General features: G+C 41.5%; 2 protein-coding genes across 4 annotated transcripts; both read right to left on the reverse strand.

The window, feature by feature from the left end:
- Nucleotides 1-648: 648 nt before the first annotated feature.
- On the reverse strand, nt 649-9,611 carry LOC103354885 (CD276 antigen). 3 transcript variants are annotated; one of them, XM_008278472.1, is made up of 10 exons: nt 9,545-9,611; nt 6,148-6,188; nt 5,096-5,175; nt 4,662-5,000; nt 3,877-4,191; nt 2,868-2,984; nt 2,331-2,363; nt 1,700-1,744; nt 1,545-1,586; nt 649-1,401 (listed from the first exon to the last, which is right to left on the reverse strand). In XM_008278472.1, exons 3-9 carry the CDS (start codon nt 5,163-5,165, stop codon nt 1,546-1,548), a joined length of 960 nt encoding a protein of 319 aa, XP_008276694.1. In that variant the 5' UTR covers nt 5,166-5,175; nt 6,148-6,188; nt 9,545-9,611; the 3' UTR covers nt 649-1,401; nt 1,545. The 3 variants fall into 3 exon arrangements, with proteins under 3 accessions (XP_008276694.1, XP_008276696.1, XP_008276695.1); XM_008278474.1 differs by lacking the exon at nt 2,331-2,363; XM_008278473.1 differs by lacking the exon at nt 6,148-6,188 and having other exon boundaries at nt 9,545-9,564.
- A 4,055-nt stretch (nt 9,612-13,666) lies between these two features.
- On the reverse strand, nt 13,667-23,721 carry jpt1a (Jupiter microtubule associated homolog 1a). The gene is made up of 5 exons (XM_008278471.1): nt 23,546-23,721; nt 21,302-21,444; nt 16,142-16,239; nt 15,783-15,810; nt 13,667-15,310 (listed from the first exon to the last, which is right to left on the reverse strand). The coding sequence occupies exons 1-5, from the start codon at nt 23,599-23,601 to the stop codon at nt 15,174-15,176; spliced, it is 462 nt and encodes a 153-aa protein (XP_008276693.1). The 5' UTR covers nt 23,602-23,721; the 3' UTR covers nt 13,667-15,173.
- Nucleotides 23,722-24,446: the final 725 nt, after the last annotated feature.

The raw sequence follows: 24,446 nt of genomic DNA on the forward strand, positions 1-24,446 counted from the left end.
AACGTTATATTACATCAGGTAAATCTCATTAATTTATCCGACTAGGAAACACACACATCTCTCGCGGGCCACATAAAATGACGTGACGGGCCGGATTTGGCCCGCGGGCCTTGAGTTTGACACATGTGGTCTAAACTGTTGGCTCCCTGTTTAAACGCATGCGATCTAGCACCTCTGGCTTTTTCCCTGAAGCTTCACACACGTTACAAAAGCTAGCAAAGGTACTCTTTAAGTAGGACGCCTCCATTATTTTACCTGCAATAAAAACCTCTTGTGAGGAACAACAATGAAAAAAACAAAACATTATATTCAATTTTGCACAATTTTGTTAAGCAGCTTAACAAAATTGGGTGACATGCTCCTTCATCAAAGCACCACAACCAGTGTGGTGTATTTTAAGTGACTCGCATCTGGTGCACAATAACCCACAACTAGAAATTCTAATTCATACTGTTGGAGTACATTGTGCATACAGGAATAACTTTCCCTAAAAGCTTCCAGTGCCAGGATGTTTTCAGCTTGCCTTTTAAAAACAACAACAACAACAACTTTGCACTTGTTATAAGAATTCACATCTTCAGTGGGAACAAGCGGGGTTGGACCTAAGTGCCACAGTTAGGAAAGTCAAGAACGAATAAGCGCACAATAGCACCTTGCTTTGGGTCTATTGATCAGATTTGCTGACAGTAAGAAAAATCTTGAAGCAGCTGAACAAAATTTGCAAATTAGCAATTTACACGCAACAGTTAAAAGATTTTTTTTTTTTAAAAAAACAACAAAAAACTGCAAAATCACAACATAGATGCATCAGTTACATTTCACCACTGTGTACACACACACACACACACACACACACACTATTTGCCTCCTTCCCAAAAACATGATTCAGTGTCTTCCTTGTAACACGACACAAGACAAGGAAGTGAGAAGACGGGCCACTCCTGTTCGAGTGCTACGAGCTACACTTACTGCGTGGGTTGGACCTACGCCAGGCTGACTACACACACATTTCCTCCAACATATATCAGAGATTCAGTGCCAGAATCTTAAATCACTATCACCGTGGTCCTTGAAGATGTTCCTGACATGGCTGATGAAAGGCCAGAAGATGATCCGATGGCTTCTAGCTGATCTCGGCTTGATTCAGCCATGATCAGCTGGTTTGTTTTCTTCTTCATCTCTAGATTTACACCTGATTTAGGAATGATTACCGATTGAGCTCGGGTGAACGGCGAGCTCGTAGCTCCTCTGATAAATCACAGTAATACAAGTCATTCCTGGTTACACACGGTTGTTTGCGAAAGGAAAAGTACAATGGCAGAGTGGAGTTTAGCAAACAAGGAAGTGTTAATTTCAGAGGCTGCTGGTAAATTACTGTATTCATGTGACGTGTGGCTTCTCCTGCAGAGAGAAAGAGACGGTGTGAGGATGAGAGCTTGCAGACATTTGGTATTGTCTATTTAATATATTTATATCTGACTGCGAGCAACAAAAAGGAGGTGAAACTCGTCTTTTCAGTTGTTTGCTTGGAGCATCATAGTTACCTCAGGGCTGGACTGTTTCAGGCATCATGTCGTCAAGACAACCTGGAGAAAGATTGAATGACAGCATGAGAAAAGGAATGCACATGAAAACAGCAATGAGACGTTTTGTGTATTTAACACAGCCAATCGGGTCACTGTGCTGTAGACATACGTACCTTCCTCAACATCAGATTGTCTCGCAGGGACCCGCTGATGGTCGTCTGGAAGAAATGATCACAGTATATGAGATTTGCCGTACGTTGCAATAGATGTAAGGGAAACTGTCACCATATCAAGCAAGTTTATGACATGCAACCACTGACAGATCTCCAGTGGTGAGCGTCTGTAGCATTAGTCAGACGAGGTTATGCTTCAGATACTTGTGATTAGTGACTAAGGTTTTCCACGGATGTCCAGCGCAATACTGCAGAACCCTACTTCCCAAGAAGTCTTAAAAATCAGAGGAAGCTCAGTACAGTTTGGTGCCCATGTTAATGTGAGGACAGTAGACAGTCAGCCGTGAACGTGTGTTTCAACTCCAAAGTTCCAAACAATGCAGCTGAAAGGAATGTTTTACAAAAGGTTGAAAAACACATCGAGACCTAATTTGAATTTGTCAAACTCGAATCCATCATCAACCAGCACTTGCTGATCTGTCAGCAGGTCTCCGTTCAAGGCGGTTAGAAACAGATAGAAAGCAAAATCAGTAGGTAGAGCGTTTATTCCAAACCTCTGAAGACACAGCCCTGATGCCAAGATAGAACAGAGTAAAAGCAGCAGTAATGATATGTCCAAAGATGGACGTACCCATAAGGGGGACAGCAGAGGGCCTCCGGGCGTCTGTCAGGACAATGACAGACATTGTCACTACAGGCACAGTCACTACACACATTTAGGTCACCAATCTTTGCCAGACATTTTGCAGACCTCAAACTATGTCCACTCTGCTGTTCAGACTGTGGAAAAGGTTGCAGCAGCTAAACTGCTCAGTGGAAAAAAAAAAAAAAAAACGAACAATAACAGGACTTCCTTCGTGTACTTTCCCCTCATGAATACCTTGGCCGCCCGCCAGCCAGGTGTTGGACAGGTTTTTCTACTCGCAAATGTTTGCTATCAACTGTCACCGTGTGTTGTTTTGCGTTTGAGTTCTTCACTGTTTACAGAAAGGAAGCGATGACGGCTCACGCGACATTCAAGCATCTCATGAAAAATCCAAATGATTAAATTAAATTCTGATCTAACTTACTGTTTGTTTGGTTTTGTTTTTAATTGTATTTCCTCACATGTGATATGCCGGTACACTTTGGTTCATTTTGACCTGAAGCAAAAGGAGTGTGCGCTCACTTTGAGATCGCCTTCTGTAGACCAACACCAACAGCAATCCGACGATCAGTGAACCAATGACCACCACAGGAGCGACAACTTTGGAGGGGAGAGTCAACCCTCCGCTGCCTCCCAGTTCTGAAAAAAATCAAACAGAAAATGAAAATGTGATAATCTGATGATTCAAATTGCAGGAAGTGGTTGTTGAAACGAGGTATGCATACAATGGTGGGAAGATCCCCTGTAGAACTTTAGCAAATTACATTCACTTTCCCTTTTACTCTCAGGGGAGGTCTGTAGATGTTTAGACATTAAGTAAAACTGTACACGTGCATGCAAAGCAGAAAGTTAAAAAAAAAGGAACGAGAGGGCAGGCAGGCAACAACCTCGCTATGTTGCAACGGTGTGCAACAGACACCTCATGGACAGATAATAGTCTGTGTCACAGCTGTGACAACTGAGGCACCAGCTCAGATCGCTGCAAAGATAACCTTCTGGTGGGTTTGTTTCATCAAAGAGAATGAACAGTGATCCCATGGCATGAAAACCCTCATCCAGTCGTCTCTGAAATCTACCATCATGCATAGTTTTCTTTGGTCAGATGCGTGTTCTGGCCTGTCAGCTGACTTGTGCATCAGCAGAAAGTCAGCAGCAAAAGACCTGCTATTAAGAAGCCTTGCCAGTGCATGAAAACCTCCATCTTCTTCTGTGGCTTTTGTTCCATTTTGCATTTGCAGGGTGTGTTTTTTTTAAGTTAATGCTTCATAAACACTTTGCTGTTTGTGTTGGAAACTTCAGCCTACTACGATCTCCGGCGATGCCAATAAAAACATGTCCTAGCTTGCGGCTCTTACTTACGAAACCGCGGTGATGTTTGTGTTGCTACGAATTTCCAGATTAAGAAATCCCCTTAGATTTATCTGTGGCTGAAATTACTGCTTGGCATTCTTCTGTGTCCAGCTGGACTGAGCCTGCGGGTCTATAAGGTATCAAGTGTGGTGCTTAATAACATACACTCAATAACATCTACCTGCAGGTGATGGCGGTGGCATTTCAAATGTGGTTGAACCCTCTTTGCCTCCACTGGCATTGAACACCATACAGGTATACTTGGAGAAAATGGATCCTTGCAGCAAAGGGAACGTGCTCGAGAGCCGAAACAGGCCACTGCCCGACTTTGTCGCATTCATTGCTGCGCTCCTTGTCCATTCCCCACCATCTTGGTCAAACCAGCGAAGCTGACCTTTTGGGTAGCCACCATCAGTGATACAAACCAGTTCACCGACTTGATTTGGGATTTTTTTCTCAGGGATGGAGTGGAGTACAGTTGGTGCTTTGTATGTGGCTGCAATGGAAAGCAAACATAGTCAGTGGGCTGAACAAAGCATTGTATCGCATCATGTCAATCAAATGGCAACAACAAAGTAACTCAATAACATCCAGTAGCCACAATATGTTACTGGGACTAAGCAGCACAATATGTTGTAAATAAGATAAGAAAATGGCTACCACAACAAATATGAACATAACTGTCAGAAAGAAAGTGAAATCAAATAAAGACAGTTGACAGCATCTAAGGGGAATGCCTAACAGCTTCACCAGGAAAGTCCCCTGACCTCAGAATAATTTTCCTTCTTTAAGAGAAACAACTTTTTTCAGGAGGTCAGTTTTCTGTGTGTAACCAAACACCAGTAACAGCTTTCCTAGTGTTTTAAATTCAATTTGAGCGACTGAGAATTAGTTTTGTGAATAAACTCTCAGCTCAAAATCTTCATCTGTCTGTGCCAAGTGGTGGTAAAAGTGTTTCACTTTCACCTTTGACTGTGAGGCTGGTATGGGCCTCGTCATCGCCGCTGTCTGTGATCACCATGCATGAATAAACTCCATCGTCTGTCACTGCAGTGTTGGTGATGAGCAGAGATGTGTTCCTGTTGTTCTCATCCCAGGCCGGCTCAGCAAATCTATAGCCTTTCTGCGCGTCCACATCCCCTTGGTGAAAAACCAGCAAGGGTTTCTCAACTCCTTCTTTGGTCCACGTCACAACCAAGATTTTTGCATCTGCTCCTTCTTTTGTGGTTTTTACAAAACACTCCAGGAGTGACTGATGGCCGTGCTCTCCCAATGTTTGAGCGTTGCATTCGACTGTTACAAAAGCTGTGGGAGACAAAGTTAAAATGAGTGGGGGGGGGGTTACACTGGTAGGAAGCACAATTTCATAGTCATAGTATTCAGATTATGAAGGAGCTTACATGTCTGTGCAATCGCTGCAGTGATGCAGAGGACAGTCAGAGTAAGGCAGAAGGTTCCGCTGGAGGCCATGTTTCTTTACCTGAAACGACAGTCAGAATTTTATTTATTATTTTTTGGGTTTTTAAATCAATTTAGATGCAGTGATCACCTGCTTTCAAACCACATGATGGATTTCTGTAAATCAAACTGCAGGATGTACAAGGCATTTCTGGTATGTTATATGGCCACAGATGCAGGCGGGACTGGGATAAAACTCACAATTGGCATTAAAGACCATATCTGCTTGTTGAAGAAATCATAATAAAACTGAAAGAACGAGTACAGCAAACAATGCCTCCATTGATGTCATGCTAAATCATTAACGTTCAGGGAATAACTAATAATAAAACAAATTACTACCCTGTTTCTGGGGGAAACCCAGCGTTCGCTTCCTGGATAAAATTACATTTACGTAATCTTTTCTTTACAAGGAAAGAGTCTTAAATTCCCCCGACAGTATTATGTCACTAGTTTTATAGTAATTTGGTCAAGATCCGTTAGTGGTAGGCCGTTTACGGAACTGTGACGAAATACAACAGTAGGGAACTTTCAGCATCACTGAGCCAAAGGAACAGCAGTCTTGTGATGGGCTTCTTTGTATGAAAGCATTCCTTTTCACCGAAACAGGAAGGACGTGACCAGTGTCGCACTGAGAAGTAGCAGTGGCGGAAGTATTCACCGCCTTTACTCGAGTAAAAGTACTAATACTGAAAACACACTGTAAAAATTCTCTGTGACGAGTAAAAGTCCTGAATTTAGAATGTTAGTTAAGCAAAAATAATACAAGTATAATCAGGAAAATGTACCGAAAAGATTCAAAATAAAAGAACTCTATGCAGAAAAATGTGACTGTTGCACTAATACACATGATGTCATTAGATTTTACTCCAGCAGGTGGTTGAGGTGGAGCTCATTTTAGACACTTTAGTGCAGGACAGCGCCTGATGGTTATTTTTATTATTGGTTGGTTAGTAAAAATTCTTAAAATAGTGAAAAATGTCATCACAATTACCTCAAGGCCGATGTCACACCATCACAATTTACAAAAAAAACCTAAAAAGACAAAAAAAGAGAAAAAATTCATATTACAAAATGATTTTTTTAAAAAAACAAACAAAAAAACACACAAAATCTTCATATTTGTGAAACTGGACCCATAAAATGGTAAAACCTGAAAATTGACTTTAACTGTAGCAAAATAAATGTTAAAACTAATTAATTTTCAGTCAATCAACTCATTGAATAATCAACTAAATCATTTCAGCTGTACTTGTACAAACAGCATCTTTATTCACACTAAAACATATTTCACAAGTTCTTCACATGTCTTATGTGCAATAATCTTTACTTGTAAAGTAACTACAGCTGGGGTATGAATTTGCCTCTAAAATGCACTGAAGTAGAAAAAAAAAAGGTGCCATAAAAGGAAAAGACTCAATAAAAATACCTCAAATTTGTAATTACATACTTGAGTAAATGTGCTGAGTTACTTTCTACCACTGTGAATAAGTAATTGCGCTAAAAATTAGTTGTTATTTATCATCTAGCGTTAAAATTAAATGAATCCTAACCAATGGAAAATAGTATTTTAGTAGTTTTCCAACATACAAAGTGTGTGAGTGTATTCTCTGTTTGTTGTGCTGTTGCTCTTTTAGGAATTTTGGCAAAGACATGCATTTTTTTTGTTTTTGGAATGACATTCAGAACGGTCAAAAAAAATGTGTTGACTTGTGTAACGCGCAACAAGCTGTGACTTGTTTTTGATTACTATCATCCTTTCTGTAGCCAAAATAATTCCATACAACTGATGTTGAGTGCATTTTTGGCAAAAACCTTCCCATTTAGCATTTTCCATCCTGTTTCATTCACTCATTTTGATGTCAACATGCGGGAACCGCATGTCAACAAACTCCGTTTTAAATAAGATCAAAAAAAGAAAAAAAAAACATCCAAGAACCGTGAGCTGAAGGTCCGTTATCTTATATCAGATCGAGCTCTTTTCATGGACACTGGGAACTGTGTGAGGTTTAGCTTTTGTATTAAACAGAAAATAAATAAATAAACCCTGCAGCGTGACTTCATTTACTTCCCATCGGCCTTCCCGGGATGCGACTGTCGCAGCCTTGTATGAGAAAAAAAGCATCAATCCGTGGGTGTATCCTTTCGTTTGAGGACAGGAGCGATACCACCAAGAGCCAGATAAAACGGACAAAAAGCAGACGTAAGACAAACTGTTTCTCAGCGTCAGTGGAAACAGATTAAACGACCGAGACGTCCAGGACTTTATCGTGGCTGAGAGAAAGTTTGCCTCAACTGTTTTCTTTGTGTGACCACACAGTTACTCCCAGAGGTCACTCATGGAAATGCTTGAAATTTCGCTGCAATTTTCTCAGGAACCAGTCATCAGAACTGCTAAGTTTAGAAACTCTTTACTTTTTTTTTTTTTTTTTTTTAATCTTTATTTGTCTTAATTACGAACAGGCATTGTGCTGCGTAGGCGTTCCTGAAGTCAAATTATCTTGATTCAAAAATGTATAAACAAAACAGAAACAACCTTAAATTCAGAACATGTGTGGATTTTTAACAAGCGAAACACTGGCAAAAGTTTTGCAGTTTAAAAAGCTGCAAAATGCACTTTATTGTCAAAGAAACATTGTTTTTTTTTCTTTCGTAAAATGCTAAAAGTAAGCAGAGTAATCACTAAGAATGAAACAGATTATCGTGTGTGTGTGTGTGTGTGTGTGTGTGTGTGTGTGCATAATACACATCCCTCAAAGGTCTTACTTCAAAATACACAAATCAATCAAACCTACAAATCAAACTAAAAGTAGATAAGATCCAAAGCAGACCTCTGATCCCATTACTTCGCACGTCTGGTCCACTTTCGAAATGACCACAGCTTGCCTTTGTAGTCCTGCCATTGTCTTACCTTCTGTAAATAACCCAGCACTGCTTCACAAACCTGCCCAACCCCTCCGTCCTCCAACTCTATTTACTCTACACTTGTAATGTCCTTTCACTTCACAGATCAAACAGCCAATAAGTGATACAGAAACAAAAAGTTGACGCAAGACTTTCTCATCGTGCCACTGAAGAGTTTTAATCATCCCAAAGCATCTGGCTGTATCCTCTATGCAAACGGGGGAATTTTCCTTCCTATTGTGCGAAGCGCTTGCATGCACAGCAAAAACAAAAGTGCTGGTGCTGCTTGGTTTCACTTGGACTGGACTTTTTTTCCCCTTATTTTTCCATAAGCTGGCATTCTCTGCCAGTCTTCTCCTGCTGGGTTTTGGTTGTTTGGCATTTTCATTTTTTCCCATGCACCTCTCACACCACTAGAGGGAGAGACATGGTGCCTTTTTATTTCTATTATTCTGAGTAGGTTTGACCACATGTGCGATCCAACCCCCTCAAGTTACTCAAAAGATTGCTTTCAAAATGATCCCCTGTTGTGACATCAAATCAGAAAACAACTGAAAGTCACTGTGACTAAACCACACAAACATGATGCTCTCACGCAGGCTGCAGTCTGACCAGTCAGGTGATGGACGCATAATTCAAACATGTTTCGTGTTGCTCGTCCCAATGCAATCATCAAACCACTGCAGCTGTGAAGAGACGGACGCCAGAGTCCAAATCTCTTGTGTGCAGCTGTAAACATCTGCAGAACCCACACAAGCACGTTATAATTCAATTAGACATTTTCCCATCCGCCTGAAACTGGCCTAACTCCAACCCTGGACATAAACATACACGGACACTGTGATTCTAACTCCAGTATTGCTCATATTATTTAAATAATAATGAAAAATGTGTGGCTCATATTTGTCTATTAGTGTCACAAGTTGATCCACTTCTGCTTGAACAGCACTTGGTGGGAAATCCACATTGTCCTCTTTAGACCAGCAGAGCAGGTTTTATGATCCTTACCGTGTACTTTGATCAACTTTTGTCTGACTTTTGATAGGCGGATACAGCAGCTTTTTGAGGGTTGTTTTTGTCGGTTTTTATTTAAATAAGGAAGCAAACGTCAACAGTAGGAACACAAAAGTATTTAAAAAAATAAAAACGACAACAGCAGCCAGGAAAATGGCTCCGTACAGTAGACAGGTAGGCTGTACCTGAAGCAGGACTGACTCACCAGGTGTGTTGTTCAGTGTTCAACCATTATTAATATAACTCAATACATTTACATGTAAATACAACATCATAATAATAATTATAATAATAAAAACCACACACACACACACACACACACACCGGTGAACACACAAAAAGATATTCGTCGACACACACACGCGGCTACGTCAGCTGTAAGTTTTATGTCAATGACTTCAGTGTTTAGGTTCGTGAACGCAACAAAATGTCGCCTCACAGCTCAGAAACACAAAGCAGGCGGTCAAACTCACCAGACACGCTCCTCCGGACGAGCACCGAGTCTCTCAGTGGGGGATTTCTGTCTAACCGTCTGGTTCGGCTGTTGATCTGCCTACTTCGTTTTTATCGTACTTTCGGTTTCATTCTGAGTATGTAGGAACGCCTCGTGTCTGATTTAAGGACGCTCTGACATGTTGTTTACACAGCACGTAGGGCGAACAGAGGCCAGCAGATAAATAAAATAACAAAAAAACTCGCTGTAATAAATAACTGGACGAGAGAGTTTTGAATTCTTTCTCTTTGCTTTTCACGTGTAATGCTGCAGCAGGGCCGGATCTAGAGAAATACTAACCGGGTGGCATCTAGAGTTTAGGGGGTGGCATACCTGTGTGTGCATATATTTAACTTACCGTAAATTCAGGACTATAAGCCACTACTTGTTTCACGCTTTGAACGCTGCAGCTTAAACAATGATCCATCCATCCATTATCTATACACCGCTGGGGGGCTGGAGTCTATCCAACTCAGGGTGAAGGCAGGTTCACCTGGACAGGTCACCAGTCTATCACAGGGCTACACTTAGAGACAGACAACCAAGCACACTCACATTCACACCTACAGACAATTTAGAATCACCAATTAACCTCAACATGTTTTTGGACCTTGTGGGACGTCCGGAGAACCCGGAGAGAACCCACGCTGCATGTGGAGAACATACAAACTCCACACAGAAAGGGTGTCCTCACTGGGACACAAAGGCAACAGCGCTACCAACTGTGCCACCTCACAGCCCTTAAACCAGGGGTGTCCAATCCTGGTCCTTGAGGGCCACAGTCCTGCAAGTTTTAGACACATCTGATTCAAATGATCAGCTCATCATCAAGCTCTGCAGAAGCCTGATAACGATCCTGATCATTTGAATCAGGTGTGTTGGAAGAGGGAAACATCTAAAACATGCAGGACTGTGGCCCTCGAGGACCAGGATTGCCCACCCCTGCCTTATACAGTGATGTGGCTAATTTATGGATTTTTACGAATTTGCCTTGAGACGTAAGCGACATTGAGAGCGACAACAAAAGAGAGACTGAGAAAGTGTGTGACAAAGTAATTCTGAGGCACTGTTGGGAAAAAAGCATTTACGTAGTTGTGTATGCTACTGTTAGAAATAAGTATGTTTCGAGCTATTATGCATTCTGAATCTGTATTTTGCACTGAGCCTAAATAAATTCTGTATCTGAGAACTAAAGAATCGGGTCTAACACTACCAACGTTTTTATTTAAAAGTTTAAAAAATCTTTCTGTGTAAATACCTCATGTTCCAACGTGGACACCTGCGGCTTGTCGACAAATGTGGCCTATATATGTACTTGAAAACTTGTTTTCTTTTTAAAGTTAGTGGGTGCGGTTTATATTCAGGTAGTCTGGAATTAACGGTAATCCTCATTAGGGCGAGTGAAGGCAGGTGACACAATGCTAGATAAAAATGTGTCCTAAATTTAGCAACAAATTAGATCGAGACTAGACATGTTTCTTCTATGCACGTGTATTTGCGTGATCTATGCTTATGTTAGGCCTGTCACAATAAATACATTAGATTTTCACACTATAACTCCGATACCTGGATATTCTTAAGAATTAAAGGCCAACTTATGATTTTAAAAATAAAAGATGAACTACATCAGATAATATTTTGTCCAAAAGGGTAATTATTGTGACAGGTGCACTTCTTACTCATAATACTAAAGCAATATTCACACCAAGTGGACCAGCTGGACAAGAGATAGCCTCTGACAACATCGGGCCTCTCATTTCGCTTTCACTGTCTAAATTCTGCATGCTTTTAATTCTTTCGCCCTCCTCCATCTCCTCTCTGTGATGCTCCCCCGCTCTCTTTTATTAGGCTGGAAACAGCTGGTGATGGCTCCCTTCCTCTTCATTCTTTATTGTCTCCTACAAGAGTCACACTGACTCATCTGTGTTTTTCCTTTGACAGTTTCATTATTAACTATGATACAATCTTATGTGTACAATTTAAAGAGGTGCTCAACATTTAAACATGTTGTTTGAGCCGTTAACTAAATCATGATGAAACACATCAATGCTGGTGTTATTATGACACTAAATTTATAAAAACCAACACTGAACAAAGGCTGCAAGGTGGCGCAGTTGGTAGCACTGCTGCCTCGCAACAAGAAGGTAGCCGGTTCGGGTCCAGGATCTTTCTGCGTGGAGTTTGCATGTTCTCCCCGTGCAGCGTGGGTTCTCTCCGGGTTCTCCGGCTTCCTCCCACACAGTCCAAAAACATGTTGAGGTTAATTGGTGATTCTAAATTGTCCGTAGGTGTGAATGTGAGTGTGCTTGGTTGTCTGTCTCTAAGTGTAGCCCTGTGATAGACTGGTGACCTGTCCAGGGTGTCCCCTTTCTTCGCCCTAAGTCGGCTGGGATAGACTCCAGCCCACCCACGACCCGAGTGAGGATTAATTGTTGTATAGCTAATGGATGGATGGATGGAACTCCATGTGAAGAACTGCAGACACCAATCAAACATAGAAAGCATGTGCAAAGCCATTGTATTGAAAGCAACCATCATAGTATTTAAATGGCCAAATCTTGCTGATTTTTGACCTTTTCGTCTGGAAAAAGTGCAAAATAGGGACATTTGCTTGTAATATAGTATTTTTACACTGTGTTTTTACCGCCTACAGTATGTAAATGATCTGAATATGAACACACCACCACTGAGGAATACTGCCAACAGCATGGAGAACATTTTGCATATGTTTGACTGTATGCAAAGACAATATCTATCTTCTTATTTTAGATGAGGGAAACTTTTACATCCAGCTCTCCCTCTGTAAACCAAGCTGGGGTCAGCGGCGGCTTAGCGCATGCGCAATTCATTTGAGGGTCTCTTCTAATCCGACCGCAGCTGCGCAGTACCTTTGACCGCCTGTGAGGGCTTCGGGACGGGGAGGAGATCAAACACCTGCTGCTCACAGCACAACGATACGCGCTTTTTCGCCAGTTTCCAAAACACCAGAAAAGTCTCAGACAACACCAGAAAAAGTCGCTAGATTTGTCGCTAGTCGCTTTTGGGGAACAAAGGAGAGGATTTGGAAAGTCGCCAAGTTGGCAGCGCAGGTCTGTGTGAGAACCGCGCTGTCTTCGTGGTGCATTCACAAGCACTCGGAAATCGGAGGTTCGCTCGTTATTCGTCGTATCCGGACTTTTGCTCTTTCCGGCGGGCCACAACCCTTTAGATCGTTAGGAACTGGGGTGGCAAGGCATCTTCTAGGGGTGGCATCCACAGTAGATCTGCCCCAGCTACACACATAGTGCAAGATTTTTAACACTGCACTTTCCCCCCCCCTTTACATACCTCAGGGGTAAGGATTAGTTTTTCAATCCTTCCCCTTCTCATTGATTTAACCCCTAAAACCCATGTCTGTGTAATAAAGCTACATATTCATACATTTTTTTAATCCACAAAGGCAACTCTCATTGCTTAATCTAGAATTTGCTTTATAGTTCCAACTCATCCCTCCACTGCTCGCTGCAGCAGGAGCACACCAGCTCACCAGCGACTCTGCTCACACACTATTAAATCTACTCTATGCTACCAAGCGGTCATCTCTGAGGGTGGAAAATGAAGCCAGTGCGCAATTCCCAAAAAACTGCAACCCCAGGTTGTCCTTTTTCTTTGGTAAGCTGTAAATCTTGTGATTCAGGCGGCGTGCATGTTTCAACAGAAAAGCAATTCTTAAGAAAGATTTGTAAAGCCTCACTCTGCAAGTTCATAGGTCATCGGCACACCTCTGTTCCAACGTGGAAATGCTCATTCATGTCATTACCTGTTCATATTACACATATAAAGTCTTTCAACATATAAAAAACACTAAAAAAATCTTTGCTTTTGGTAATATTCTCGCTTTCAGTGAGAATCAAATGATCCCTTTCCTCATCCAATGCAAGTGACACGAGGACAAAATCTTCATTTGACAGCAAACATATTCAAAGTTGACCTAATCTCAGGGATCAGCAGTCAGTCAAATCAAGAGGCTATCTCCTGAAGTCTGTTTGGCCTAAAGTTTCCTATAAAAGGCACTAACCTAGAGTCGAACCACTCAGGCTGATAACACACACAGCAAATGCAATCAATGGTCAAAATTGACTTTTAATGTTAATTTCCACTTGTGCCATTTCTTGATTTTCAAATTTCTGCAGTGACTTATATCCAGCAACAGGAACTGGTAAGAGGATGCAAACTGACATGTTCTGCATCGCAACACACGTTTAAAAAAAAACAAAAAAAACAAACAAAAAAAACCCAAACAGAGACACCACAGGCAAGACATGTAGATTTTCTTGCATGACAACTGGTGGACGCAGCAGTCATGCACGTGACTTAACAGAGCAGAAGCAGGAGGGGATTTTGGTTTAAACAAGGTCACAGGAAACGTACAAAAAGATTGTTTCTAGATTTCCAGTGAACGGTAATAATTAACGAATGTATACGAGGGGAGGGGGGAGGGGGGGTTAAAACTGTGAAAAGAAGGCTGGGCTGTCATAAGGTCACTTGTCAAATCTCGGACGGGTTTACCGGAAACGCTCCAGAGTCAGGACCAACAACATTCCATTGATTTGCCATTGAAAGGAAACAAAAACAACATTGGTCTTTGCGATACTGCGAGGATGAAATTCAGGAAACCCAACCGTGTTTGATGCTGTAGCCTAACACACAAACACTTTAGAGTGAATTTTTGAGCAAATTTCTTTACCTATAAAAACAACGGGCACTTAAAACCGGCACTGGAGGGGGGTTTTACAATAATCTAAGGTTAGTGACTACGATATAAAAAAAGGCTTGTTCCGACTCTGTTACCTGACAGGGGACCTACGGTAATCATCAGAAGACAAACGTCTGCGTCTTTCAGATCACAATTACAGTAATTTATGTGGATAATAATACTATAATCAGTAGAAAGAGTCCAACTTCATGCAACAACAGTACGACAATTAGTCCACAAAATAACAACTAACAAACAGGTTAAATTATATTGAAAGGAAAAAAAAATTTAAATAAAAATCTTCACAGTTATGTTTCTTCTCACATTCATACGTTACAGACCGGACATGCATGCAAGATGGGTCAAAAATGAACACAGTGCAAAAGTTGGGTTTTTTTTCTTCTTCTTCCTTTGCTTGTGTTCTACAAACTGCTTGTATGATCACCGACGGCTTCTGCCGCGGCCATAAAGTTAGGGGACATTTACCATTGGTTGATATGAGAAATGTGAGCCTTGTGCCCTTCCTGGCAGGTCGAATGCATTTCAGGGGGAAAAGGCAGACGTTGAACCATATACATAGAAATACATAAAGTGCTTCTGTCAAAATGAAACAATAAAAACAGTACAAAACAGTTTTCAAAAAAGAGGTATCAAAACAATGCACTTGGGGATGTGGAGGAGAACTGGTGTCTGCTGGACATCAGAGGATTCCTGCGGTACAGACAAATGGGCTAGGGGGGACGGGGACCAGGGACCAGGGACCGGGGACGGGGGGCTCTTGTTTTGAAGAAAACAAAAAAAAAAAAAAAAAAGAAGGGAAAGAAAAGATGAGTTCAGAGACGAGTGGAGGTAAGGAGGGGTAGTTGAGTGGCACTCAACCCAGGATGAGGCTGGATTTGCCCCCTGGGGGATTTCGGCGGCCGGATGGTAGCCCTGCGGCGGCTTCTTCAGCCTGGGGGGCCTCGTCGTGCTGCGGCTCTGGGACTGGTTCGGGCTCGGCAGCAACGATTTCTGTACACAGAAACATGCGAGACAACATCAACGAGGTACTTTTGTCTCCAGAACACACCCTTCGGAAGCTCGCCAGGCTCAGTCAAAAGGCTGAGCGTTAGCCGGAGGGAAAGCTATGCGTATAATAAATGACCAAATGACGTGGGAGCGTCAGTCCTTTGCCTTTCAAGTGCTGCTGCTTTGTCATCTAAAAGGTCTATTGTTGCTTTGCTGTTTTCAAATGTCAGATCAAGGTTAATCCATTTCTCTATACTCTATTTAGACACATTCATGGTATTACTGCTGCCAAAAAAACCTGTTAATACTGAAATAACCATGAACTTTTTAAAGAATTTTAAGTGGTAAATAATATTAGTTGCTTCCTGATGTATCATTTTTTTCTTTTCCCTCCTTTCTGTGCATGTTGTGAACGTTACATGAAAGAAATCAGCCAACAGGTGGGTACAGGGAGCTGATCAAAGCAGGTTCTTACCGGTCTCGCGTACAGAGTTTTCTCCATCCTAATAAAAACAAGCAGAAAAGAGAGGATTTAGTGTTCACCAGCATTCACTGATAAAAGAAATTCTTTAATATGTCATCAGATTTGATGGAAAAACACAGATGCGCCGACTCGTGAAATATAAGCAGGTAATACCTAAATGTCCTTCGGTAATGTCTCATTTCATTGTTATTGCTACTGAAGCTATCTTTGCGAGACATTAAAGGGAAGATAAAGACAAAAACAATGACATTTCAAACCATTTGGACCTCCTGTGCTTCCTTTATTGTTTGTCTGACTTCAGGTTTCACTTCATTTCTTCCCACAACTCATGATCTGAGGCGTGATCTTACTGTGGCGGGGGCATCTCCAGAGTGATTGGTGGCGTGGTTTACTCCTCTCCTCAGGGGGGCCGAAGGCTCGCCACACAGCACACCGGTGGGCTTCCCACCTGGAAGAGCAAGGAGGCGTCAAGGCTCAGAGATAAGACTGGACATGTTTGTGTTTTAAGTGACTCGAGTCGGTACCAAAGTGCTAGACGGACAGGTCAAGAGGTCAACATCATTATCCCTGGACGCTACTCATGTGTCTAACAGGGACTGTGGAAAGTCCATTATTAGCAAACAGCATCTCAAATATATTGGATACGTATCCTGTGACATAGATCATGTGTAACTCATTTTTCACACATTTATTAGAGCATCTGTCATGAAAATGAGAAAACATAGATATCTTAGAAATCTTGTTTAAAACTAAAAATGTTCTTATTTATTAGGCAAATAAACTGAAACAACTAAACTGTCCTTTTTCACACATAATAACCAAAAACCATAATATTTCATATGGCCTCCTGTTGCCTTGATAACAGCTGGATTCTTGCTGGTGTTGTTTTTATTTACATTTTGACAGCCTCTTTTGTTATTAGTTCCAGATAGTTTCCCGCTGACTTGCTTTAGATGACACTTCTGTGCGATCAGTCTTTGAGTGTACAGTCATGACTCGATAATCCGACCCTTAACAATCCCAAAACTTTGCTGTCTGACAGGTTTTTTGGAAAAATGAACGGAATCCATTAAAAACAGCCTTAACATACCGACAGCTTTGGATTTAGACTCCGACATGACATTTTATGTCACAAATCAGGATCACGGCATTTATCTGACTGAACAATCCCACAGATTGGCTACGTTCACACTGCAGGACTTACTGCTCAATTCCAATGTTTTTGTGAAATCAGATTTTTTGTGAGTTCGTTCACATTTCTAATTAAATGCAACTTGTATGTGATCTGCTGTGTGAACATTATACAACCCACAAGTGTCCCGCATGCACAGAAGAGGACACGACGACGTCACACGCAGCGAGCGTGCTCAGTGTTTACGGACATAAACACGGATGGTAACGGTGGAGCGTATCCGCCACTCCCCCACCGCCGCCGATGGTGGAAACAGAAGTGTGACCGCTGACTAAACTGGCATCAGCAGCCAAGTACTGCCTCTTCGTTCCCGTCCTGCTGACAACGCTTTATATTCGGATATTCATCATTAATCGGGCCTGAATATCCAGAGACCAGAAAGTGCTATTCAGACCAGCCCTACTAGTTATTATAACAACTATGAACAATAAATGTTAACAACAAATGAGCCTTCCAGCATCAAGCCCTCCTTGTATCTGGACCTCCATCTTGACAATCCGACAGCCTTGCTATCCGACATAAAAGAAGGTTTTACATTTAGTGTCAGATTATCGAGTCATGACTGTACTACATCCCTAATTTGTTACAACAGGATTCAAATCTGGACTTTGACTTGGCCAGTCCATCAGTTCCAGGACTCCAGACTCCTTTTTCTTTGTCAAACAGTCTCTGCACAGCTTTGAAGTTTGCTTGGGGTCACTGTCTGGTTGGTATCTGAACCCACGACCCATCAGATTCAGTCCAGAAGGGATTCCATGATGCGCTGACATGCTGTCGTAGACGCTCTTGTTCATGATACCGTCCATTTTCACTAATTTGCCCACAAATGGAACCCCATACCATAACGCAATCTCCACCGTGCTTCACTGTGGGTGGAATGCATCTGGCATCTAAACGTTCTCCAGCTTTTCTGCGGACATAAACATGACGGTGCCGGCCAAAGAGTTCAAATGTAGACTCGCCCGTCCAGAGCACCTTCCTCCAGTCATCAACAGTCCAGTGTCTGTGCTCCTTGTAAAATCTGAATGACTGCAGGCCTCAATAATGGCTTCTCAGCAGCTCTTCTCCACTTTAAGTCTTGTTCCATCAGTCGTCTCTTACGGCCATTCTGGAGACTTTCTCAGACTCTGATCCAGAAGCATCTATCTCTGCTTGAAGAAGGTCTCCGTTCTGTTTCCAGCACTTAATCCTGAGGTGTCTGACAGTTTACTTTCATTTCCTGTCTCTTGCTTGACCACACTGTGAGATCACTTTCTGTCTTTCCCTATTTGTCTGAGACCATCCCGCATCATGAAGCACTCTTTCATTTTCAGTGAGCTCTCGACGTTTTACCATTTTGAACAGGAATGAGGAATTTCAAAGTGAATTCCCCTTTTTATCGTTGATGTCTGCTATGTTGGCTCCAAAAACCTCAAGCGAGGCCCACAAATGTATTCACCTCAACACAACTACAAAACAGAAAATTATTTCGGACTAAAAAGTACATAAATAATAACTGAAAGTAAAAAGTAAAAATGCAAAATCTAATTTGTATATCTATCTTCAGTGACTCCATGATGTCTACGACCATCAGATGATAACAGGAAGTACGGCTGCTATCGTTGGGCTGCGATCTTCACACAAAAAGTAAACATGCAGAGCACTTCCATCTGGTTCTGTTTTTGTCCAACTCAGAGTTTAAGACATCACTGAGGATCCTGTGTTTGATTCTTTTTGGCAAGCAACAATGGGAAATAAAGGTCCCACGAGGGGAAACCACCCTGATGACATGACCTCCTGACCCACATTATACCAGGAATTTCTTTGCAAAAAAATGACTCATTTCCAACTAGTTTTTACATTGTGTTGTGGGAAATTTTAGGGATTTTTAAAGTCCCACTTTCAAACTAAAGGCCATTATTATAATAAATCCATTCACACTGATGGTCATTTGTTTTAACACCGATATGCAGTCACGTCCGGCTGCGTAGGCTCTTTTTTACTTGGAGCCAAAGGGAGTTTTTGCTTTGTTTCCAATGACCTAACTCACAGACGTGTCATTTTGAGAATAAATACAGCTATTTAGAAATGCCATCAATCGGCATGTGGGTGGGACGATTAATCATAGCCAGAAGTGTCACCAAGTGGCATTTTCGGTTCTCGAATCTTTGTGTCCGTCACAAAGGATTTCTGGTGGGCAAGAACGTTGTTGTAGATGTTAACAGTCATGTGGAGCATCGAGGTATCACGTAATTATGTATATTTAATCAACTTTAAATAATCTGTCTGCTATAAAAATCAACGAGAAAACACGATAGATTTTATTTCACATTTTGCTTCCATCTGCAGTTTCGTGGAGAAGCTTCAAGTCATTTATGTGGGAAATGTGAGTTTCAGGAAGCACGTGAGCTTCATAAATATGCTGCAGGAACGTCTGCGATACGACACGATAAAGAGACTTGTCATGGGAAGACATCGCGGCATGTTCGTTCCAGGTTCAGGCTTGTTTCACTTCTGATATGAGATGTCCAACATTTTTCAAGAGTCAGACAGACATGAACAGAAGGAAGTCTAAGAAGGTTATTAAATGAATAGGATGTGTAGTGAGTGTGTTGTCATGTTCTCACTACCGGCATGAGCAGCCCGAGAGAGAAACCGGACGTCAGAGGATTTGATATCATGAAATATAAAACACAGAAATAAACAAATAGTGAATTACGCTGCCATTTTATAGTCAGAGGAAGCCCAGAGGAAGTGTGATTGTAGCTGCTTCTGTTGATTTTAAGACCAAAGCAGTGTTTTTCTTGATTATACACATTTTTGGTGCCTTCAGGTTCCCCCCAAAAAGCTTTTAGAGGAAAATCAACCAGCATGATAAGAACAATCTCTGTAGACATCAGTGTCTACACAGATTGTCGACATTTTTTTGTTTATCAAACGGCCAAAAATAACTGAAAGATTCTCAGATGTGTGTCAGATAAGGTGACAGACTCACTTCCTTCACCGTACACAGACTATTTAACCAATGTTTAAAATATGTCAGGACCAGAGGCCCACTTCTCTCCTCAAACTGAAGAAGTAAAAGAAGGAATTGAGAAGCGTTGCGTGGCTGTAGTAAATCAGGCTTCATACTGTCAGAGCTAACAGGCTCATTTCTATCATTTCATGTGAGAAGTAAAAGCAGGAAGAAGGAAATGTCAGATGGAAACATGTGAACTCTTCAATATGCGTCGAGTCTGTGACTACGCAGACGTTCTCTAAATATCCTCTGTAGGTGTTACTGCGTTACTCAGAAGGCCAAAAAAGGGAGTTTGTTTCAAGAGAAAAACGACTCTTATGTGTTACTGTGTCAAGAAAGATACCAAAACGTGTTTTCCTTTCTGGATGATGATCACTTCACCTTTGGACATCCCTGCTTTGATGAGTACACTTCAACCAGATGTAGGTAAAGCCACCAAAATGAGGTTTCATAGTGACACCAGATCAGTAGACTCATGTCCACAAAATCACACAGTCAAACTCCTAAATGTACGCTACAGCCTCCGTACGACGACAGCAGGCAGTCGGTATTTAAGATGGTGTTTACAAACCATTACACAGTTAAATTCTTTTTACGGCCTGAGGTCACTGTAGGGTGCGTCTGCCGAGAAAACCGTAGTAAATAGAGCACATATTAACTCCAGAGACAACAGAAGATGTTCAGTCTGAAGAAATTCATTTGTCTATCTGCTTGTGGAAAACTGTGGCCAACTTCACCAGATCGAATATACACGGCCGTCATCACTTTTACTGTTTCACTTCTTCTTTCAGTCACATTTTGTGGTGCCTGATACCACATTTAAAGAGACGCTGGAAAACCCGGGACTGGAAAAGAAAATGTTACAGTAAGGCCATCCGGAGTCAGCATGTCTCCATCAAAGACCAAAACTTTGATATCTCTCTATGAAATCCATATATTTTTAAATTCAATAATAAACTCTCAGATCAAACGAGGACTTTGGCAGCTTTACTTGAAATATTTCATGTATCTGCAACGTTGATAAGATTAGAAGGAAAACACCAGCGGCTGAACTTTCAATGAAGAGAAATCTGTTTGTCATGTGAGCACCTACGTTTATTCTGTTATTTAGGGAAGCACCACTGCCACAGCTTAACGTAGCGCTGGCAGAAGGAAGAACAAGTGAAACCTGTTCAGGATTATTCTTTGTTATCATAGATCTTGTGTTTTTAACCATCCTTCTTACCCCTAGTAGGGGTAAACTATTCAGATAAGATGGCAAACTGAGTTATAAGCTTTCACATTAAAGCAACAACTGTCTGCAGGTGAGACGAGCTGTACCTGGCGGGTTGTTCCTTCGATTGGCGTAGGGGTCCTCTGGCTCGGCGAAAACACTGGAGGCCATCTTGTTTTTTCGCACGGGAGGCTTCTCCTCATCAGCACCAAGTGAAATGTTGGAGCCGCCACCAGGAGGGCGCAAAACCCTGGAAGAAAAATGAGAGGGGTGACGCCGTTAGTGAAAGCTGGATCCAAGATGATGCTCATGATTCAACAATTATTTATTAAAAAAGAAAACCCTCAGATTAAAGATACAAAGAACTAACCAATGATTAAGTAGTCGCACTTATGCCAGCAAAAGGCGATCAGATGTATTTATGTCACTGCACAATGTGACCCCCTTTGTGAAAAATTTACAGATTTGATCTCACTGACTTATTTTTCAAAAACAAAAAGTGGTTGCAGCAAGAAACGACGAGGACTAGAGGGCATACCAGGCATGTTTCGAAATTTAAATTCCTTAGGAATGACAAGAGCAATCCTAGTAAAGTGCTGGTGTACATGCTGGACTTAACATGAGGCTGCTGCTGCTGCTGAAGCTGCACTTGGTGCTGAATGAAGAGTTCCAGCTGTGTTGACAAACTGGTGTCATCTATAGCAGAGGTCCTCAAACTTTTTGAGCCACGACCCCCAAGATAACATAAGCTTGTGTTTGTGACCCCCCAATTAGAAATTTTAATATATTATGAGTGATAACTTTGTTGGTCATGCTTTAAAAATGAATGCATCAATTCCACAGATTCATCTCTTGACATTAACACGTTAATTTTCTTTTGAATGAATGAATAAATTACATTTTTTTTGAACAAATGAAAGGGAGAAAAAATATATAAAAACTACAGAAAATCCTTTTAAAAAGAGCATAAAAAAGAAGAAGAATATGGCATAATCAAATCATAAAATTAACAAGTTCAAAAAAGGAGTGGGAAGAAGTATACACTTTCAATTTTGACAGTCCTATTACAAATTTATTTGATAAATGTAGGCTTTATTTATTTGTTTTTTCGACAATAATCTGGCGACCTCCTGAAATGATCTAGGGACCCCGTGGGGGTCCTGACCCCCAGTTTGAAAACCACTGATCTACAGCAATGATAACATGTATTTAGAACTGGTGTTTCTAATGTTGTACCAAATCATTTTATATCAACAAGAGCAGATGACACACAACCTCTCAGCATCACTCAGGTTAGTTTTACAGCCCTGATATTTCTAGTGTCCAAAATCACATCCACAAAGACAGGATTTACTCCCAAGACTGGTTTATCAGAATGCACGATTATTCACCAGGTGTGTCTGACAAACTGGGAACTGAATCATTGAAGCATTGCATGCATGATCATTATCCAAATTATTATTTTTTTCTTGTGAAGATCACACTGGACAGGTTTGAGTCAAACACAGTTTGGCATTTTGCATGAATCACATTGTGCTAACCTGGACTTTTGCATGATGAGCTATAACTTTCTGAAAACTCCTTCATTTAAACATTGTGGATTATTAATTGGCATCATTGCATCTTTCATTTCCCTAAACCAGTAGTGGATTGCTTGACACCTCCACTGCATCTGTGCAAATGAACTCTAACGTGCATGTAGCTCGGGTTAAAGTCAGGTGTGGCCAGCTGGAACATGGCCCTCGGCTACAGCAGACCCTATGCAGGGCAGACTGGAGGATGTCTTATTGTACCTCACTGATCATCATCTCGATAACTGATGTGAAATAAAAAGCGGTGGCCCCACCCAGCTGGAGGGACAGATGTGATGCTCTCTGCGTTTTCCCACACAATAAAGATGAAAAACCAATGAGGACGGTGGGGGAAGAAACGGTATAAAAGCATGGAAATGTGAAAGGCCTACAGAGGAAGCATCACCGAGCCGCCTCGTCTGTACCTGCTAGCTAAGCAGCTCCTCCACAAAAGGGAGGCTGCATGCATGCTATCTGGCTACACAGCTAGCTAGCTAGCTAGCTAGCGCTGTGAATGGGAATGGTCCATCCTAACGGACAAAACAGGAAGGTGTGGTGCTGAGCTTTATCCATGTACCGTCGCTCCATGCTTAGTTTCAAACCATTTCTAAACATTTAAACAGCAATTACAGGCAGGATACGGAACAAAAGTGTCTTATATTTTACGTTAAGCCACGTAGGGCTGAAGTCAAAGGATGCTGGACTTGTTGGCTTCATGGTGGCTAAACGGTTCGGAAACGCTCTGAACGACGCCTTTTTTTTTCCTTTTCCTTTTTTTACCTGGAACTGCTTTTAGCACCGGGCTCCATTCCTTGAAATGTCGTGGTAGTCGTCATTTTTGCAAACAAAAAAAGGATGTCGTACACTAGTTATAAATCTGTCAGGATACACGAGAAATACACTTTCATTAGCAGTACATCACCACCTCATCATTGTCTATCCTAGCTGGTGGTTCCCAATCATCTACATCAACCTGCATCCAGGCTGAGCGGGCCAGCGTCAAGCTAGCCACAGGAAGACACCGCACGTCCGGGTAGGTTTTCAAAATAAAAGTATGTCTGCAACGCAAATACAGGTTGCGGTGTTGTTTATGGTCAAATTAAGTCAAATTGAATTATATACAAACAGTCTGTAATTATACGTAATTTTCACTTAGATATTTGTTCTTTAAAATCCGCGCTTTAAGAGAAGTCACACATTTGGATTATAATTTAAAGGCAAACTCTCCTTACTTCCGGTCTTCCCCTGCTCACTTCTGAGATTTGACACAGACGTATGGGACGCGACCACAGCCTAAGCACCGCCCACAAGTGTGCAGCTTCCTTTACGATTGGATCCTGAAACATTGATCAAGTCACTGATTGGACAAAATATTTATATGTCACGCACATTCTGTGACGTTGACCCCGGGATCAATAATCAGCTTTCATCTGGTATTAAATCGATGGTTTTAATCTTCAAAGAGGATCTAGGATTGATACCATTTGTGGAAACTAGACCTTGCCTGAGGCAGTCTGTGACCAAATCCATGTTTTATGTTCATACTTATCAAAGGAAAAGGTTGAATGTGTTCAGAATCATTACACAAAGCTGCAAGATATAGGAAAACCATAGCCTGCCACAAATACTGAAACTAAAATACATATATTGAATAAATGAGAGCAGGGGAAGACAGATCATT

This window comes from Stegastes partitus, unplaced genomic scaffold (genome assembly GCF_000690725.1).
Source record: "Stegastes partitus isolate 25-593 unplaced genomic scaffold, Stegastes_partitus-1.0.2 Scaffold124, whole genome shotgun sequence".
Taxonomy (NCBI): Eukaryota; Metazoa; Chordata; class Actinopteri; family Pomacentridae; genus Stegastes; species Stegastes partitus.

What these genes read in the sequence shown, in the direction of transcription:
- LOC103354885 (XM_008278472.1), bottom strand. Translation starts at nt 5,165, where the DNA reads ATGGCCTCCAGCGGAACCTTCTGCCTTACTCTGACTGTCCTCTGCATC. An exon ending in TGCAGCGATTGCACAGACAT is followed by an intron (nt 5,001 to 5,095) that starts GTAAGCTCCTTC and finishes TGTCTCCCACAG; the next exon opens with CTTTTGTAACAGTCGAATGC. An exon ending in ACAATCTGATGTTGAGGAAG is followed by an intron (nt 1,587 to 1,699) that starts GTACGTATGTCT and finishes ATCTTTCTCCAG; the next exon opens with GTTGTCTTGACGACATGATG.
- jpt1a (XM_008278471.1), bottom strand. Translation starts at nt 23,601, where the DNA reads ATGACGACTACCACGACATTTCAAGGAATGGAGCCCGGTGCTAAAAGC. An exon ending in CTGGAGATGCCCCCGCCACA is followed by an intron (nt 15,811 to 16,141) that starts GTAAGATCACGC and finishes TGTTTTTATTAG; the next exon opens with GATGGAGAAAACTCTGTACG. An exon ending in AAACTCTGTACGCGAGACCG is followed by an intron (nt 15,311 to 15,782) that starts GTAAGAACCTGC and finishes TTCTGTGTACAG; the next exon opens with AAATCGTTGCTGCCGAGCCC.